Source organism: Anopheles gambiae, chromosome 3 (assembly GCF_943734735.2).
Source record: "Anopheles gambiae chromosome 3, idAnoGambNW_F1_1, whole genome shotgun sequence".
Taxonomy (NCBI): Eukaryota; Metazoa; Arthropoda; class Insecta; order Diptera; family Culicidae; genus Anopheles; species Anopheles gambiae.
In genome coordinates this window covers 67,820,875-67,838,389 of record NC_064602.1, presented here as the reverse complement: position 1 = coordinate 67,838,389, position 17,515 = coordinate 67,820,875, and the positions used below count along the sequence as shown (strand labels likewise).

The window sequence follows — 17,515 nt, the reverse complement described above, 5'->3', positions numbered from 1 at the left end:
AAATTGGAAAATTGCGATTAAAATACCCAACAGCGAGGGTTTACAGAGAATAAATCAAAAAAATTGGAATGTCAGCTAGAATGTTAGAATGGATTTTTTGACATAAAACACAACCACCATACAAAAGCTTATGAGTAAAATACTGTAAACTATTTTGAATAACAGAATTTATCATATATTTTAACTACTTTCAGCATAACTTTGTATTTGTTTCATGATGAAATTATATTTTGGAGCCAATATAAGCAAGAAATCAATTTAAAAAAGTGAACATAGTTTAAAAAATGGGATTATTCCAATCCCTCTGAAATATTCGGTATTTTGTTCATTAAATAGAACTTAGAGAGGGAAACTTTAGAGCAAAATGAAACAACTCGTTGAATATCAATACTACAAACATTCCGTTTTCAGCGCTGAATGAGTAAAAACCCAACGCTTCCGACAAGCACCACGGCAGCTGACGGCCAAAGTGCCGCAACACCTACATTTGACAATCAATAGCACATTGCGACTCTCCGGGGCTGCGACACGATTATCAGCGATGCACCGGAAATTGCCCACATCCTCCCTTTGGGCGTCCTTCACCACCAGCGTGCCGGTTCCGTTTGCGTAGCCGGTGGTGGTTTTCGCTCGCAGATCGTACCCATCCCGCTCCCAGCGAATATGGTCCGGCGTTAATGGGTTTCCTGAAACGAGATTGCAGACACGAGGTTGAGTGAAAGTGCAATGCACGCAAAACATGGTGGAAGAAGCGAGGGGAAAAAACGAGACAATCTTAGGAGGACAATCCGTTGCCTATTTTTGTCGACGACTGCCCGGTCCGGTTGTTGGGAGAGAGTTGGTTGGCCTTTGGGTGTTGTTGCTGTTGTCTCTGCTGCTTTTCCGTTGATGTTGCAAGTTATGTGCGCTCCGGAATGCTTTTTTTCGTGGCCCATGTCTTGCGTTCGGGTTATGAAAGCGACGCGCAACAAACGCAAACGCACGTGTAGCATTGGTGGCATCTTTCGACCTTATCCGCATCAGGTACACCGTGTGTGTCCGTGTTTGCATTTGCCATTTTGAGATGGAAAATGTTGTGTTTGCACGTTTGCACAGTCTTTTTTCGGTCACTATTTTTGAATCGTCTTTTTATAGTACATGCACTCGCCGGGTGCTCACCGTTTGCAAAAATGCCACCAGCAGCAAAGTGCATACGTGCTCGCTTTTGGAGATGGAATTTGCGCACTTTTGTGGGTGGGGCTTCTGTGGTGAGGTTTTGGGGTCCGTTTCTTTTTTGCTGCAGCAGTGAACATCATCCACACTTGGAGGAAACAAAAACACGGAACTCAAATATGGTTCCCTTCTAGTCTGCTCGGAACGGATACGGACCATTACTACGCAAGCCATTTATCGCGTGTGGCCAGGTCGTGACGGTACATTTCAACCACCGGTCACCGGGAAAGGTGAGATGTGGAAACTGTGGAAGTTTTCGAACATGGTTGTTTTTTTGTGTTGTTGTTGGTGCGTGATCTCTCGTCAAACCGGGGGAACGTTCACCAATAGGAATGGCATGTCATATCTTGCAAGCCTTCATGCGCGGAATGAAATGAAAATAGGCCACACCAATATATTCGAACGGGCAGAAGCATGTAGGACTGTGGTGGAACATGCAAATGACTCCTAGGTTGTTGAAGGCGGAACGAAAAAAAAAATAGACCTGCAACGTTACTTCACCAAAACCGCGCTATGTGTGCACCGGCTGCGAACCCGGATCGTATAGCAATAGTTCAACGTGGTTGCCTGACTGGAGCCAGATCGCCAGCACCGAAGCTGCGAATTCTAGCCTTGCAGTTTCGGCCGCCATGGTAGAAAATAGGTTTGCTTATTTTACGTTATGGTTACCGTTCGCTTACATATTTACCCGTACGCAGCAGTTGCAAAACATGGTACGAACAGCAAGAAATTGGTAATCAACTGGTACTAGGTAAGAGTGCTTGTGTGGGGAAGGTTAGGATTTGTACCCAACACTAAGCAAAAGTTGGATTATACGGTAAAAAAGGATGTTGAATCTGGAATAGACATTACTTTTTTGTAGTGGGCTAGTAGTGCCCACACTGCTGAACCGGCAGTTGTTGCGTGTATGTTCATTAGAATGTGCATTTCGGTGGAAAATTCCTTCATAAACCAACGAGATGGCTTTCGGTGGACAACAGGTTGGAGCGCAAAAAAAAAATTTACAGGAAACACCAGCACTTCGTGGCACCGTTTGCAAACAACTGCCATTCTGCATTTGAAGGGAGCTTTTTCTTTATCTCCATGATCCTTTTTTTTTTGCTTCACTACTATGTTAAAGGACATATCTACTTGTGCCATGCAATTAACGCGCCCTGAAATGTTCACACATAAAATGCAATCGAAAACAGCAGGAGAAGGGATACGGTGGCCACTTCATGTGTCGGCCAATGGTGGCCAACGGGATGGGAAATAACTTTTAAGTTGGCAGCTGGCTTTTCATGATGTTCGATTGCCCGATTTTTTAGGGCCACTTGCAGGCGGTAGCTATCTTGTCGTATGTTATGCACTTCCTCCTTTGGTTGCTGAAATTGCTCACCGATTACTTACCGTCTACGGTGCAGTTTAGTATTGCATCCTCGCCCGGATCGACGGTAACGTGCTCCGAAATGGCTTTTATCGTTGCAGCATCTGTGACGATAGAGAGGTATGGAAGTAAATCATATAACGTTGTGTAGTGGGGTAATGGAGTGTAGAATATAGTAGAACGTGTTGTTGGGTGGACTATTGCATTTGTGAAGGGGTTACTATGCTTTTGGAAAAAAAACTCAAGCATTTTTATGATTCACAAAACATTATAGACATTCAAAAATAACATATTGAATATCCTTTGCCTTCTTCGGGTACTATTAAAACATAATCTATTCGAACTTTAATAATTTTGGTATAGTTCCGGAAGAAGGCGCCACTGCATAATACACTAACAAACCTGTATAAAATTTCAAAATTCTTTAGAACTTAGGAACCGTACTGAAATTTGTCAAAATTGTGATCTCACGAGATGAAAAAATTGAATGATCAGTTTCTTAAATAAAAAAATGTAAATTTTACGATACTAGTCAGCTGTTTTATATGGAGTTTGACAGTTGCCAGCTGAAATCATGTCAACACTCCATACAAAACCACAGGCAAAACTAGCCTCAATAATCCAGCCTAAATCATTACAGCACGAAAAATATGTAAACAGAAGCCGATATGTTGCTGGTGTGATCCGGTTCGTTTACGAGCTATTTTACTATTTTTTTCACGAGGATTTTATTTATTCATTAATTTTTGTTCATGCCCGTCATGGGTTCAAGCCCCAAAGAGCCCGTTGCGCCATATGTAGGACTGACTATCCTGCTATGGGGGATCTAGCAGTCACTGAAAGCCAAGCCCACAAGTAGAGTGGTACAGGCGGGCCTTGACCGACAACGGTTGTCGAGCCAGAAGAAGAAGAAGAAGATTAAAAAAAAAATTCAGCTTATTGAAATGTTTTATCAAACAATCAATTGTAATTTTGTCATAATCGTTTAAAGCACTTGGTATTTCTAAAGTTAATGAAGGAGAAAATAACTGCTCATTTTTTACATTTTACTGTGTGTTTGAGACAAAGAAGGCTTACAGGGTTTCTCAAGCCAGCTCATCATCGTAACACTATTTTTTGAACACGTTAAACGATTGTCAACATCGTACATACAATACGAATCCATAAACTCTGTTCAATTTGGTAACACTAGGTTTTGGACTAGAAAAATCCCAACTCGTATCTGGAAAATGTATGTTGGCTGTCTTGTCACCCATTACGAAAGACGGCAGCCATTTGTGTAATTATCTTTAGTGCCTATGCGATGCCGTATACGGTACATAATATAACCCGAATGTCACTTGACATTCTTCTTGATGTTCCAAAAAAGCCTACTCGTGCACCAAACGATCTTTAGTTATTGCAAGATTTGATATTTTAAGAAAAAATAGCATCATGCAAATGTTCAGATCTGAAATCGTCTTAAATAATATTCGTTGAAGTGACTATCGAATGAAGGGAAGAAATTTGAACAGGAAGCTTTTAAATCAGCAAATATTGATAGTTCTATGTCGATGAGTTTTACCGTTCGTCATACAGGTTGCAAGAGTTGCATCAGGCTCTTGTCGTCCTAAAACAAATACAGGATGATGTAACCCAGTGTAAGATACATTTCCGACGTCAGATGCAAGGAATACATTAAAGGTTTGAGCAAGTATGTTTATTTAATTGACCGCTGCCTTAGTTGATGAGATAGTGAGTGCCTTCTAGGTTACTGTCCAGTCATTTGCTGAATCAATGTGGTAAATAGAACTACCAAAGCGTCTGGTCACAATAATTCGACGAACGACTGATTTCTACAGCTTGTGAAGAGACTTGGTTCAAAATTCTGAAACAGAAAAATAGCTTCTGGGGTTGCTTACATATTTCAAAGCATCTAAAACACGTTTAGTCTATTTTATGCCTATAACTAGATAAAACCATTGGACCGTTCCTCCTGGATAAAAAATAAACTAGATAAAACAACCTTCTTGTTTCAAAATAATTCATGTGCCAACTTTCCAAGAGCACTTGACAGCATTTATTTGGTAGCAATTACCACAATTTTGCAAAAGATGCTTAGTTAAGATTATAATTTTCATTAGGTATCTTTCACTTTACCAATCGTTTGTTCGATGTTTCTTCCAAACAAAACTCTAATAGTTGTGCTACGTTTCCCGTAAACTGGAGCGACTTTTAAATCGCATTAAAATTAATCAATCGTTCTCAAACGGACAGGCAAACTTGGTCTCACCGAACAACGAGCGCAGCATTCTTTCGATCGCGAGCGTAACAATGAAGTTACGTCGAACGTTTCTTCGTGCAACTCGCCAGCACAAACTTTGGTCGTCCAACACTTTCGGAACACTGGTGAAGCTTTGTTGAAGCGATCGAAAAACTAACAGCATGGCAAGAGATCGGTGCCCTCTACATTCGGTTCGATGTACTTCAGTTTAAAGCGAGGGAGGGGAGGGATGCGGGGAGAAGAGTCTAAAGATCCATCGACTGATTGCTTGCGCTTGATAGTATACGCAAACTTTCAAGACGTTCGAGGCAGGATCGGGACCAAGAGACAACCACCATATTGCCGCACGTTCCCGCTCTGTCACTAGTTGGCTTGCTTTTGTTTCTGTTCGCTTCCCTAACCAGCCACTGTGAAGAAACTGTGCTCAATTTGGCAGAAGTGAATTAACTTTCTCACCGACGGAGAGACGTAATCGGAATAGTGGGCAAAAGTTTTATCCATATGTGAGTGAGTGAGTGAGTGAGTGTGTGTGTGTGTGTGTGTGTGTGTGTGTGTATGTGTGTGTGTGTGTGTGTGTGTGTGTGTGTGTGTGTGTGTGTGTGTGTGTGTGTGTGTATACTGGTCTCGTTTTGATTCTTGTCTAGGGCGCACTCGCGAAGACACACTCCTCGAACTTTGAACGACTTCTTCAGACTATCCGCTAAATAGCATATCCGGATAATTGAAATACAGTTCGAGTTTGGACCTGCTCACTCAGTATCACTCCAAAACCACTCGCACACACACACACATACATCCGCAGGGCCGCATACCTATAGTGGCCAATTCGCTGGTAGTTAACTTTCGCCTTTGCCGACGATAGTAGCTTCTCTCACAAAACTCCAATAAAATCTTATTTTATTGAAAGGTCGTACATGACCGTGCTATGATAATGGGGCCGGGGATAGAAAGGTTTCTGTGCAGAACTAGGCGCACCCAAACGCATCCCATCGAGCGTTTTTGGGTAGGTCGGCATTTAATAGTACTATGATGGGCGCTGTTGTACGCTGTTGATGGAAAGCTTTCCAGGGTCGTATTTGACGATTGCTTCGTCCGAAACAACAACGGCAAAAAGCAAGCTGGGCAAATTGGAGCAAGACTATACCTACAGAGAGTGTACGCCTAAGCTTCTATCCTTCTATAGCCCTAGTAAGGTCACAAGACGGTAGTGGTGGTGGCAAATATTCTCAGAATCGTATCTGGCGTACAGCGAGGGACTCGCATTACTTTCATTGTTTACGAGGCAACGCGCGGGAATCCTTGTGGAAGAGAGTTGGCATAGTCCGCAATGATCCAAAATTCCAATTTCGGGACGATTTTGTCCGCCGCCTGTTGTCTCTGTTGTCCTACCCTGTGTTCATCCATGGGCAGAAAAAGGTGACCGTGCATGTAAGTGAGTTGTGCAAGAAGGTGATATGGTTTTATTGTTTGGGTTGTGAGCATCGGGCACCAGGGTTGTTGTCGGCCGCACCACCCGCCGAGCGGTTCGGAACTCCTGCTGTCTAAGTTATGCTGTGGCTGTGGTAAAAGGTTACCCACACTGACACTGAACGGGGATGTGAATGTGTGCGTGTGTTTGTAAGAGAGAGAGAAAGAGAGAGAGTAGTGAACGTAACATCTCACGTATGTGGTCCACCGGCGAGAAGCGACTGGACCAATTGGATGAAGATACGAACTACCTTCATCCGGCGGCTACCGTAAGCCGCTAGTACCGGTCGAGGTTTATTGATTTTCTTCCGGGAAAATTCAACCCACCACTTCCTTCACAGGCCTTCCTTACCATCTCATACCCACCATCAGAATTGTTGCGGTGGCCTTGTGCTGTTGCCAGCAGCGGGAAGTAATTCCTTCGCGGTAAAAGCGGACCCGGGTGGTAATCATCATGTCATTGTCAATGTACGATAGCGCCCTCGAGGATGGTCGAAACCGGACGACAAATTTGTAAGCTTTTGCTGGCTTTCCTCCGAGCTTGCGTTAGGCAGGCGAGTGAGGTTTTTTCTTCTTTGAATAGTTATTTCATGACTCTGTGTATGTGTGTGTGTGTTTGGGGAGTGGTGAATTTGTCCATTCCATATTTGCTCGATCTTTTCGTTGGATGGGCTACAAACTGGCGGCGGTGGCGGTACTGCACCAAATTGCTGTAATGTGTTTTTGTTGTCGATGGCGATGGCTTTCACACCACACGAATAAAGTTTGGCTGTTTGGTCCATAAGAGGAGGTTGATGCTGGAAGCTCTTCGGATCTAGTTTTGCATTTTGATATGTCAATTTGGGTTTCTGCTACGCACATGTTGAGCTAAATTGTTATTGACAATCAATAGAATGAATGAAGTGGTGCAAGCGTTTCAACAGCTTGTCTTTGGGGAATTTAGCGAGAAAAATTGTTGTGATTAGAAGTCTATTTGTGGAGAATGACAGTCGGTTTATGCGATCGACATAATTCGAATAATGCTCAGGATAGAAAATGATGTATCACATTACATTACAGTTTTACATTAACGAATGATTCTTTGTGTAATCTAAAACAATGAATACAGGTCGTATTAAATTTAAAACGACAATGTGATGTATTTGTTATATTTACTAAAAAATAAATGTGTATAATATGACTATATACGTAATTGAATTATACAGACATAGAATTGTGAAAGTATACACAATTTAAAATTATTTTAATGTAATTTAACATTTTTACCCCATTTTCAAGGGTTGGTTTATTGATATTATCGTGAAATGTTAATAAAGGTGTTTAAGAGCATTTAAATTGATAGAAAATGATAAGTCTTGTGATAATTTAATCATCTTTCGTTTGGTGCATTTTCGCAGTGGGATTTCAAGGAAGTTTGTATTTTCCATATGCAAATGAAATGAGACGTTTTTAAATTGACTCAACAATTACTTCAATTTTCCGGAAAGCTGGATAATGCATCGTTTCCCAGAATGTGATAGGTTTAGAATTAGTTCTAGCTGTTGAACCAGAAAAGGTTCAGAATGTAGTTTAAAATCAGTTGTTTTTCCGGTGTTGGTTCAGGACCACTTTTATGCCAAATTTCTGAGTATCTGATGAACTGAAACAGGTTTGTTCTCAATTTGGGATGGGATTGGCTTAAAGCCCTTCAATCAAAAGAGGTCCAGTATGTATTCAAAAATCATAATAGGGTAGATATCTGATACTGAAGTAAGTTCGCTTCAGGACTAAATACTTTGTAAAACAAAACAGGTTCCTGGAATTTTAGAAGCTTGATGGGTTGCGGATTAGATATAAAACTAAGCTAGGGACAATACTAATTGTTGGTCCGAGAGAAAGAAAGAGCTTGTACACGTTTTAGCTTGGTTCAGTTTGATTAAAAATATTAAACGGAATAATTACTTGATACGACGATGAAACATAATTAAGATTCAAACAATGGTTGTAATGCAATAAAAAAGTAGGCTGGTATTTCTCACACATGTCTCAAAACTTCAACCTAATCTATAGCATCCAATTAACCTTGATTGAATTCTTAAACATAAAGTAAGTAAGCAACAGAACCAAACAAGCAATAAAAAACAATGAACCGCTCCTCAATCAAACAGTTTAATTGAGGATGTAAAGCAAACCAGTGTTGGTAACAAAAACTTTTTTACGATCTAAGGTGTATCTTTTTTTCCACTTGTCATTGTCATTGCCGATCCAAAACCCACAATCGAGCACTGAATCGACTTTTATTTGCGCTATCAGCCTCTTACCCTACACAACCCCAACTTGTTACGAGGGCAATTACTCACGCACGTCGGCAACGATTCGGGAAACTGTATCGTCCTTCTTTCATTTCCTTCCCGTATTTCCGCACAAAAAACGGGAGCTTTTTGACTATTTAAGTGAAAAATTGTGCTATGAAAGCGATCGAATGACATTACAATGGGAATATCGTCAAATGGAAGACGAAGGCACAATGCCATTTTGTCCTACAGGTCCTACGAGCGATTTGATTTCACCATTTTCGAGGAAGCGGTTAATTCGCCTGTCCCTATCATTCGCCCGGTTAAGGTGAGCTTTCCTTTATTACAGGATCGGGGAACTGTCAATTTCACTGTTTCAAAGATGTGTCAATAAAAAAAGGGTTACCTCAATCAAACGAGAAGGTAATTTGACTATATCCGGATACATTTCAGGGAACAGGGAGCGAAACACTTCTTCCCATCAATTGGCTTTGATAGAGGAACGTGTATGTGAGCAAAGTTTCAAAATGAGGAGCACAAGAGGGGAACAAATTGGTTTAAAAAAATACTTCCCCAATGTTGATAATGAAGATTGGGATGATGATGATGATGATGCTAAAACACTATGATTGATAGGGAAGCAATGAATCAGATTATCTCCATCCACCAATGTCACCGACGTTTACCGCAGTCCATCTCCAGTGTCCTTTGCGAGGATATCTGGTTTGACCGCAAAGTGCTCTTCTCCATACGTGATGGACCGATTTCGTCATTTTTTTTTGTACCCAGCATAATACCGCCTCCCAGTCCTTGTCCGGTCTATTCCGGGTGACCTTTTATTTACGTTTATTGAACGCTGTGTACAACCCCGCCGGTGCGCAACGGGCCGAGGGGACGCTTTTAATCCATTATTTACGGACCATTTGCGCCGATTCCGACGGGTCATTACCGTTAACATAAACGTCAAGTTGACAACAGTTGACGGTGGCGGCGTCGATGCTGTTGGGTACTGGGTTTCGCTTTTGGTTCGCTCGGTTCGTTTGGTTTCGGTGGTCGAATCATCAAAGGGCTGGTTCTGGTTTTTGGGCTTTGATGCGGTGTCCATTTATGGATGGACGTGTTAGGGCACCAGCACACAAACTGGTGGGGAGGGGGTAAGCGTGGCGACAGGGGTGGGGTAAAAACGCCTCACTCGTTGCAAATCGACCAACAGCACCCATCACCGCCGACCGGATGGGATCGGTACACACTAGTTTGGTAATCAAAAGTTGCTTCTTCTCATTCGATTGGAGCACAAGACACACGAGGCAACGTAACGGACGGACATCCGAATCGAATGCAAAAAGGGATAAATTCATTCTGTGTGCTCGCTCTTGTTGAATCCACCGGGGAGTAGTGTCGCCTTCCTTCAATTTATTCACTGTGTCATGGCTGAGCGGACCACGTGGGAACGTTCGCGTGGAAATGTCTTCATTCGCTTTTCCAAAATCACTTCCGAAAATGTATGTGTGTGTGGTGTGTTGTCCCCACAAACGAACATGTGTAGCCGTGATGGAACGTACACATGCAACACACACTAGCAGTAACACCATGTTAGGGACTAGGGCGCCGACGGGATATTCCCACCGATAGGTAGCACCTTCCGGTGATTGATGACCGGATATAAAACACTAATTTTATCAAATAAATCACACATTATATCTTCTCCCCAGCCCGGGTAACGCTTTTCCACCGTTGAATCGGCGGTTGAGGCAGCTCCTGCTCCTTACCATTCACCATTTGGTCACGCGCATGTTACAATCTTTCCACGGACGTGTGTGTGTGCGTGTCTTTATTCGTTGTCGTCTTTTTCTCGGCAGCTGGTAAGTTTTCCCACGTAGACCGCCACGGTGCCAACTACTGCCACTAGCGAGGCGAAGCGAACGCATTCAAGCAGAGCACCGGCGAAACATTAGCTACTTTGTGCGCACAAAACTACTGCTGCCCGGCATGCCTGATACAAAGTTACTATGGCGTAGCTTCCGATTTCCGAAACGCACACACACACAAACACACTCGCACACACTAGCAACGGGCGCAACGGTAGAGGCCTATACTGCTCTTCCGTGAATGAATGTTACGAGTCGGGTGAATTTATGACTTATGGTTGGTGCCAAGTGCGTCGCCGAACCGGAAACGAAAGCATGTGTACGTGGTGAGCGGCGTTGAAAGTATGCCATTTTTTATCCCTGTCCGCATGACGCCGTGATGCGCAAATGGCATGGTAAAAAAAAGAAACCGGAATGCCGTCTCTTTTGAAGGATGCGTTCTATTCTAATGTTCGTTTCTTCTTTTGCGTTGCTTTCTTTGTTGACCTACTCTTTAAGGCTGCCGTACATATATGTGCAACGGTTTAGATTCGGTTAAGAGGATGTGAAGGATCAGTTTATCAATTAAAGGGTGTTATAATGGATGAAGGGTTTATTTGCGGCTGAAGCATTGGGATAGCGCAAAGTAGTTTCATATTTTCTTTAACAATCTCAAGCACTCATCTTCAAATAATCAGTGGAAATTAAAATATAATTTTGAAATCAAATATTGTCACTGATAAATAACGAATGGACAACCAAATGGACAACACTGTTATCCGGCGCTACAACCGCTTTGCGGTCTTGGCCTGCCTCAGGAGTGTCCGAAACCGCTCACGGTCTCGCGCCTTCGCCTGCCAGTCCGTTATCCCGGCCTTGATGGCGGACGCCTCCACGCCATCTTGCCACCTCAATTTGGGCCAACCATGCCTCCTCTGTCCTTGTGGACGGCCTAAAAAGACCAAATGGACAACAGGGGTACTGATTTGCTGTCTTGTTTCTCTCTTGTTTTTCTTTTCCCTTTTTGCTTCTCTCAAACGAGCGCATGCAAGGTAAAACGAATCAAACGAATAGATATTCAATAATTCAAGCACCCTGTTATATGCGACATTTGCTACCATGTAACATAATATTTCACATATTGTTTGTAATTTCCTACTGACCGTGATACAGGATTACAGTTAGATACATACATTTAAGCGTGAAATGTTTCTGCCATGTTGATTTTGGCTTATTTTACACGCTTCATACCGTGAAGTTGTCTCGCACGGTGAAATGTAAAATTAAGAGCCAACACGTTGTCTTTGCAGCAAACTCATCGTAAATTTTAATGTGTTTGTAAATATTTGTCAACATTGATACGGTCAGATAGGCCGTTCTTGCGAGAAAAACAACAGAAAAAGAAAAACAAAAATATTTGTTCATAGTTTATTATTGCAAATATTCTTTCTTTTGACATAACAACAAAACGCCCTTCACTATCACTCCATTACAAAAGGGAGCTTAATCATGCATGGACGAGTAATTTTTTTCTAATATTCAAAATAAATTTTCGACATCAATTATCACAGCTTCTGTGAAATTGGTAACACGATACATTGCACAATGAGAGCTAGTCGTTCTTTTCCCAAATTTCCAAACGCTCAGAAGTCCTTGTTTGTTGTTTTTGTGCTATTGGCAGAACAATACCAAAGGTATAGAGCTTTTTTCATATTTTAATATCATAATGCCACCCGGCATAGAATTGATTAAGCTGTTCGCTTTTAGGACATTTTTGTCGCTTACTCTTGATAGTAAATACTTGCATAAAAAAACAGAGGAGGAAAAAACAATATAAAAAATAAGAGAAATTACAGCTTTTGAGCTTTTTGAATAATAACTTGCTTAAATGTACATCAAAAGTGCTATTCATTTAGCAAATGATAACTGAACCCCCTCCTTGTACTACATAAGTCTGGAAACATAATTATTCCACTTTGTACACCCAGTATGATTTTGGATACCTCAATGTAAGTATACCACCTAAATATTATCATCCATTTGTGCTTTGGTTTCGTAGTGCGGTTTTTTTTAAAGAATGGGACCCAAGAATGTGTGCAACAACTTTTTGTATACTGTAAGCACAGGTCGACTAAAGCGCGTATTTATTGAACATTACATAAGTCGTTAAAATACCTTTCCAAGTAACTGCTGCTCATAGAAGCATTCAAAGTCAGCCGTAAAGCACCCTCCATTTCATGAAACGAAAAATTCTTCTCCATTCCGAGGGTATTTATTTTCTGCAAGCTTCGACAAGCAGAAAAACGCAACGAAGCATCGCGTACAATTTGGCCTCAAGCCAGTGAAGAATCACTGCACCGAACCGTGGTAGCGTGGTGCAATTTCTCGCCACCTCATCCTCATCCAAAACAATACCCCAGAAGCCACCCGTTAGCGGTTGTGAGGGAGAGATGGGTGAGGGGACCTTTAGTAAGGGTTAACATGAGAGCAAACACGGTACTACTACCCCCCCCCCCCCCTCCGACGTACCGTACTGATGCTCCGTAACCGTGAGCTTTTTCGGAGAATAGTTTAGCTTGGTTGTGGTTACTTACACTTGACTTGCAGGGTGATATTAATCATCGCCGACCCTTGGGAGTTGACGGCTTCGCACGTGTACACGCCGGCATCTGTGCGCTCGAGCTTGGTAATGTTAAGGATCGGTCCCTCGGAGACGATTCTCGGTTCACCTGGGGTTTGTTTTTAAGGTTCGAGAAAGGTGGTTAAGGAGGGAGAAAAAAAGAGAAGCAAACGAACAGATTTTAGGATTAATCGGACAGATTATCTTAATGGACCTGCGGTCACGTTTGACGGTGGGTTTGAGATTGAGGGCTTCGCATAAATCCAACTCAAGTCTCGAGCTAAAGTGGTGTAGTAATACAGTTTAGCGAGACACGCATGTGAACGACATCCGCACGGAACGGCTAATGCTGTGAGATTGAGGTTAACCGAGAGGCAAAAAGAAGGGAAGAGCAACCCGTTAGAAGCAACCTACCACTACTACCGGTCGAAGCTATCGTTTGGCCGTTCTTGGTCCAGGTGTACGCGATGGACGACGGATTGCCGGTCGCGACCAGGGCAACGGTCAGTGGCTCTCCCGCCACACCGTGGACAACGGTTTCGGCTGGCGTTTGGAACCGGGGCTCATCTGCAAGTACAAGCAATCGTGCATTCGTTAAAGCATCGCTCCAGGCGCAGCACCGGCTGATGGGTGCATATGTGTATGTGTGAGAGTCGACCGTGATCGAATGGATTCGGCAATTGGATTTCGCAACCCGGAGCAACAAGAAGGGCGCGGTGTTCGCACACCGACTCACAAAAACCGTGCGGTCCCGGGGTACTTACACAGCACTGGCAAATTGACAGCCACGTTGATGCTACGCTGCAACATCTCATTCGTGCTCTGGCAGGTGTATACGTGGCCGTCCATATCCTGGGTGATGTTCAGCTTCAGCTCAAGCGAAGACACGGTCCCGCCCCACAGTCCAGCTTTGGAGGAGTTGTTCGTACCTGTGAGGAGGGAAAGAGGGAGAGAGTGGGAGGTGAAATCCAGCGATGAACCATACGGAAGCCATGATGTTCGATTCCATTTCAGTCTGGTTAGATTTTCCTGCCGTGGCGTGGGCAAGCAGTGGATGGAAAAGAGCACCTCGAAGGTTTGGTATTAGGTTTTACGGAATGCAAAAAAAAAAAAAACGCCACCGCCAGCAGCGGTAACAGCAGCAGCTGCTGCTACTGCTACAGCCAGAACACACGTATGGTTGATGTACACGCCCTGGGGACGATGACTGGAAATGAGTTCCGTAAATTCTTGTCAAATTCCATTATCATCACCGTATCAGCACGGTGTGCCGGTGTGCACGGATGAAGATGTGAGGTTGGCTGTGGTTTCAGTGATAAGCTTTTGTGAGGCGGTGTGTGTGGCTGTGCATGTGACTGCGTATCTGTTGCGTTGCGGCGCACTCTTTACACTAAACATGCAAATCCGGCAAAAACCCCGGATGTTGTTGTAAGCATTCTATCACCTTACCACCTCAGCTCTTTGTATGTATATGTGGGGTTTCCTTGATGGAAGGTATTAATTTTCTCGTCGTACGGTGGCACGGTGTGGCGGATGATTACTGTTCATTCCTGTCAATCAGTACCCTTAATCCAGTTTTGTTTGCTCAAGCTATTGTTTATGTTGAGCGTGTGTGGTACGGTGAGTGAAAAGAATGATGAAAACGCATTCGATGATGAAATTTGGGAGCTTAACATTTAGCATGCGATTGAGATGTGAGATTTTGTTTGTGGATGAGGAGAAATAATGAGCTGTGCGTCAATTGGTAAGTGAGTAGGTTTTATTAGGTTTTATTTTATAGCAGGATAGTTAGTTTTGTGGTTTAGGAGCTCGGTTCATTTGATGTTATGATGCATTGTATGATGATGTGATAGGAAAAACCATTTAGGGTAACTGTACCAGTTTTCGGCACTGTACCTGTTTTTGGCAACTAAACTAAACGGTAACTAAGAAGTGAAATCATGCAAAAACGCATTAAAAGTTGTCTCAAAACACAAATTTTCAAATAAAAATATGCTCATTTGTTGTTGATGTACGATGTTTCATATTACACATTATTGTTAGGAATGCACTTGTGATAGGAAAAATCATAGAGTAGCGTGAGTGATTTCGATGCGAATGGGTTAGAGTATTTTATTTAAATATAAAATGAACTCTCTAGGAGGCAAAATAAATCTTCATAGAGGACAACAACTATACAAATAGGAAAAAAAAACTAAACGCATACTTAATCTTAAATAAAAAGAAATAAAAAATGAATTCGTTCCTTGGCAAACATACACCACATAAGAAACATTGATAAAATTTCAATGCAATTTGTCACGAATTGTTGATTTTTCCATTAATATGGTTCTGTTAGATGCAATGTAGCAATCTGTTTAGGAAGTTTAGCCAATTTTGGTAAATAATACATCGTTACCTAAGCCAATCAATGTGAGAATGATTTTCTCTAGTTTGGGTCAAAATCCGTCTATGCTGGGGTAGAATGCACTACAGCAACGGGGCAAATCGCACCAAACATTTTATCTATAACAAAACTCATACTAGTTTGCACTGCAATAACAGATACATGATTCCTCGATTTACTGGGTGCATTATGCCCCACTAGGGCGGTCCCGTAGTACAGTAAACAGCTCATACGACTTAATAACATGCCCGACGTGGGAGCAAGCCTCATGTGGACCGTCCACCCGTAGCTAGGATTAACTATACGGCTACGTTGTACTAACAAATCCGTAACGTAACAAGCGCCTGTATAGGCCGGCAAGACCGAGTAGCATCGGCATCGTTACGAAGAAGAAGAATAATTCCATATAGAATACTTGTTCCGCGACCAAAACGCGCTTTTCAAAGGAAATCAGGAAGGATCGGTTTTACCCCAGAGGTGTATATCACCCCAGCAGCTTCTACTTGTTGTTGAATTGTTATATATTTGTTGCCAGCTAATTTCATCAATAATTGATCTACAATAATGAGTGTTATGAGTGGTGAGAGATTTTAATACATTTTTAATGGAAAACTGACATCGTTCGAAACCTCAAAGGAAAAGATAAATAATTCACATGGATTTCAATTGCATGTCAAATAGATTTGCTAGACCAGCTTGAATCTAATGATAAATTCGTTCTTCAGACACATACAAAAAATATCAGATCAATTCTATTTTTTCACAGAAGATCTAAGATTTCACAATATTTAGGATACCTCAATATACAATCAGTTTTGATTGGATGGAAAGGCTGAAAAAAATAGAAACAGTTTATTGCAGCATTTACGACAACAGTTAAGCGAAAACGCCAGTACAAATTTTACCCTTTGCTGAATTTGATTTCTTACTGCATCAGCGCAAATTCTGGGAAGCTACAGCTCAAAATGTTACGCATATCTATTCGCGTATATGCAAAACTGCCACATTACGATGCGCATCGCGGCGAGAAATGTGGATTTCGGCTTGTCCTGTACGCTTCGAACGCCACACGTTGCAACTGTACACGCTTCTGTGGGATCATTTCAAATGGAAGAGAGCAGAAAAAAGCGAAGAAAATCAAGCTTACCTTCCAGTACGGTGCCCTCGTGCCGCCAGGACAGCTTTGCCGGCGGATTGCTCGAGCTGGAATCGCATATCAGCGTCGCTTCGATGCCAGGCCGCAGTTCAGCCGGTTCGATCCGTATCTTGGCCGTCTCCGGTGCGACTTTGGGACGGGTGAGAAAAGAAGAGTTATACAAAGAATAAATGGAGCGTCGTCCGTGAAGTTGTGCAAAGCATGTGTGTATAACCGTGTGAACGGTTGTTCCGACGAACAGACGAATCTTGCGAGGGGAAAGGAACAGATACTTACAGTGCACGGTCAGAACTTTCGTTTCGAAGAGCGGTATCTCGGTGGCTGAGTTGTGCGCCTCGCACCGGTACTGTGCCTGATTGTCGGTTACGTTTGCCAGCATCGACAGTTCGGCCGAAACCGACTGGTCCGTCGTTTTGCTTACGGATTTGATCTGAAAGTAATGCAAAAATCCCCGCGGAGAGTTAGACAACAACAAAAAAAAAAAAGAAAGACGAGTGACTGTACTGTGGGTATTGAAAGAAGCGCGAAAAATCGATTCGTGCTTTGTGAGCAGGCAGAATGCTTCTTAGTGTAGTGGTGGTTCATAAAAATTCATGATCTTCACGAGTTGCGAGTTTACATACATCTTGCGCGTTGTAGAGTTCAGGAAAAGGTGGGTAGAAAATATCGATAAGAAAACTTGCAGCCTGCAAGTGACTGGTACAAACTGGTATCTGTTTGGTTGGAACTTTTTCTATAACTTTCCAAAGAGGAACACACAAAAAAGCGAGCAAAAGTTGCTCCAGCAGTCTCGTGTGTGTATGTGTAATGCTAATATGAATTTTGAATTAGTTATGAACATATGAAATGATATTAATAAACGCCCGGAATATGACTTTGCCGGGGGGTAGCGAAAGTGACAAGCGAAGATATGCGTATTGTACAG

General features: G+C 42.5%; 1 protein-coding gene across 5 annotated transcripts in view; it reads right to left on the bottom strand.

The window, feature by feature from the left end:
• The window catches only part of LOC4397681 (nephrin), a 264,444-nt gene that overhangs the window by 8,885 nt on the left and 238,044 nt on the right, over positions 1 to 17,515 (bottom strand). For all 5 annotated transcript variants that reach the window (XM_061657212.1, XM_061657211.1, XM_061657214.1 and 2 more), the window contains 7 exons: positions 16,867 to 17,020; positions 16,582 to 16,719; positions 13,813 to 13,977; positions 13,463 to 13,615; positions 13,023 to 13,157; positions 2,602 to 2,682; positions 486 to 686 (listed from right to left, as the gene is read on the bottom strand). In XM_061657212.1, coding sequence (XP_061513196.1) covers positions 486 to 686; positions 2,602 to 2,682; positions 13,023 to 13,157; positions 13,463 to 13,615; positions 13,813 to 13,977; positions 16,582 to 16,719; positions 16,867 to 17,020 — 1,027 coding nt within the window. The remainder of the gene's footprint in view (positions 1 to 485; positions 687 to 2,601; positions 2,683 to 13,022; positions 13,158 to 13,462; positions 13,616 to 13,812; positions 13,978 to 16,581; positions 16,720 to 16,866; positions 17,021 to 17,515) is intronic.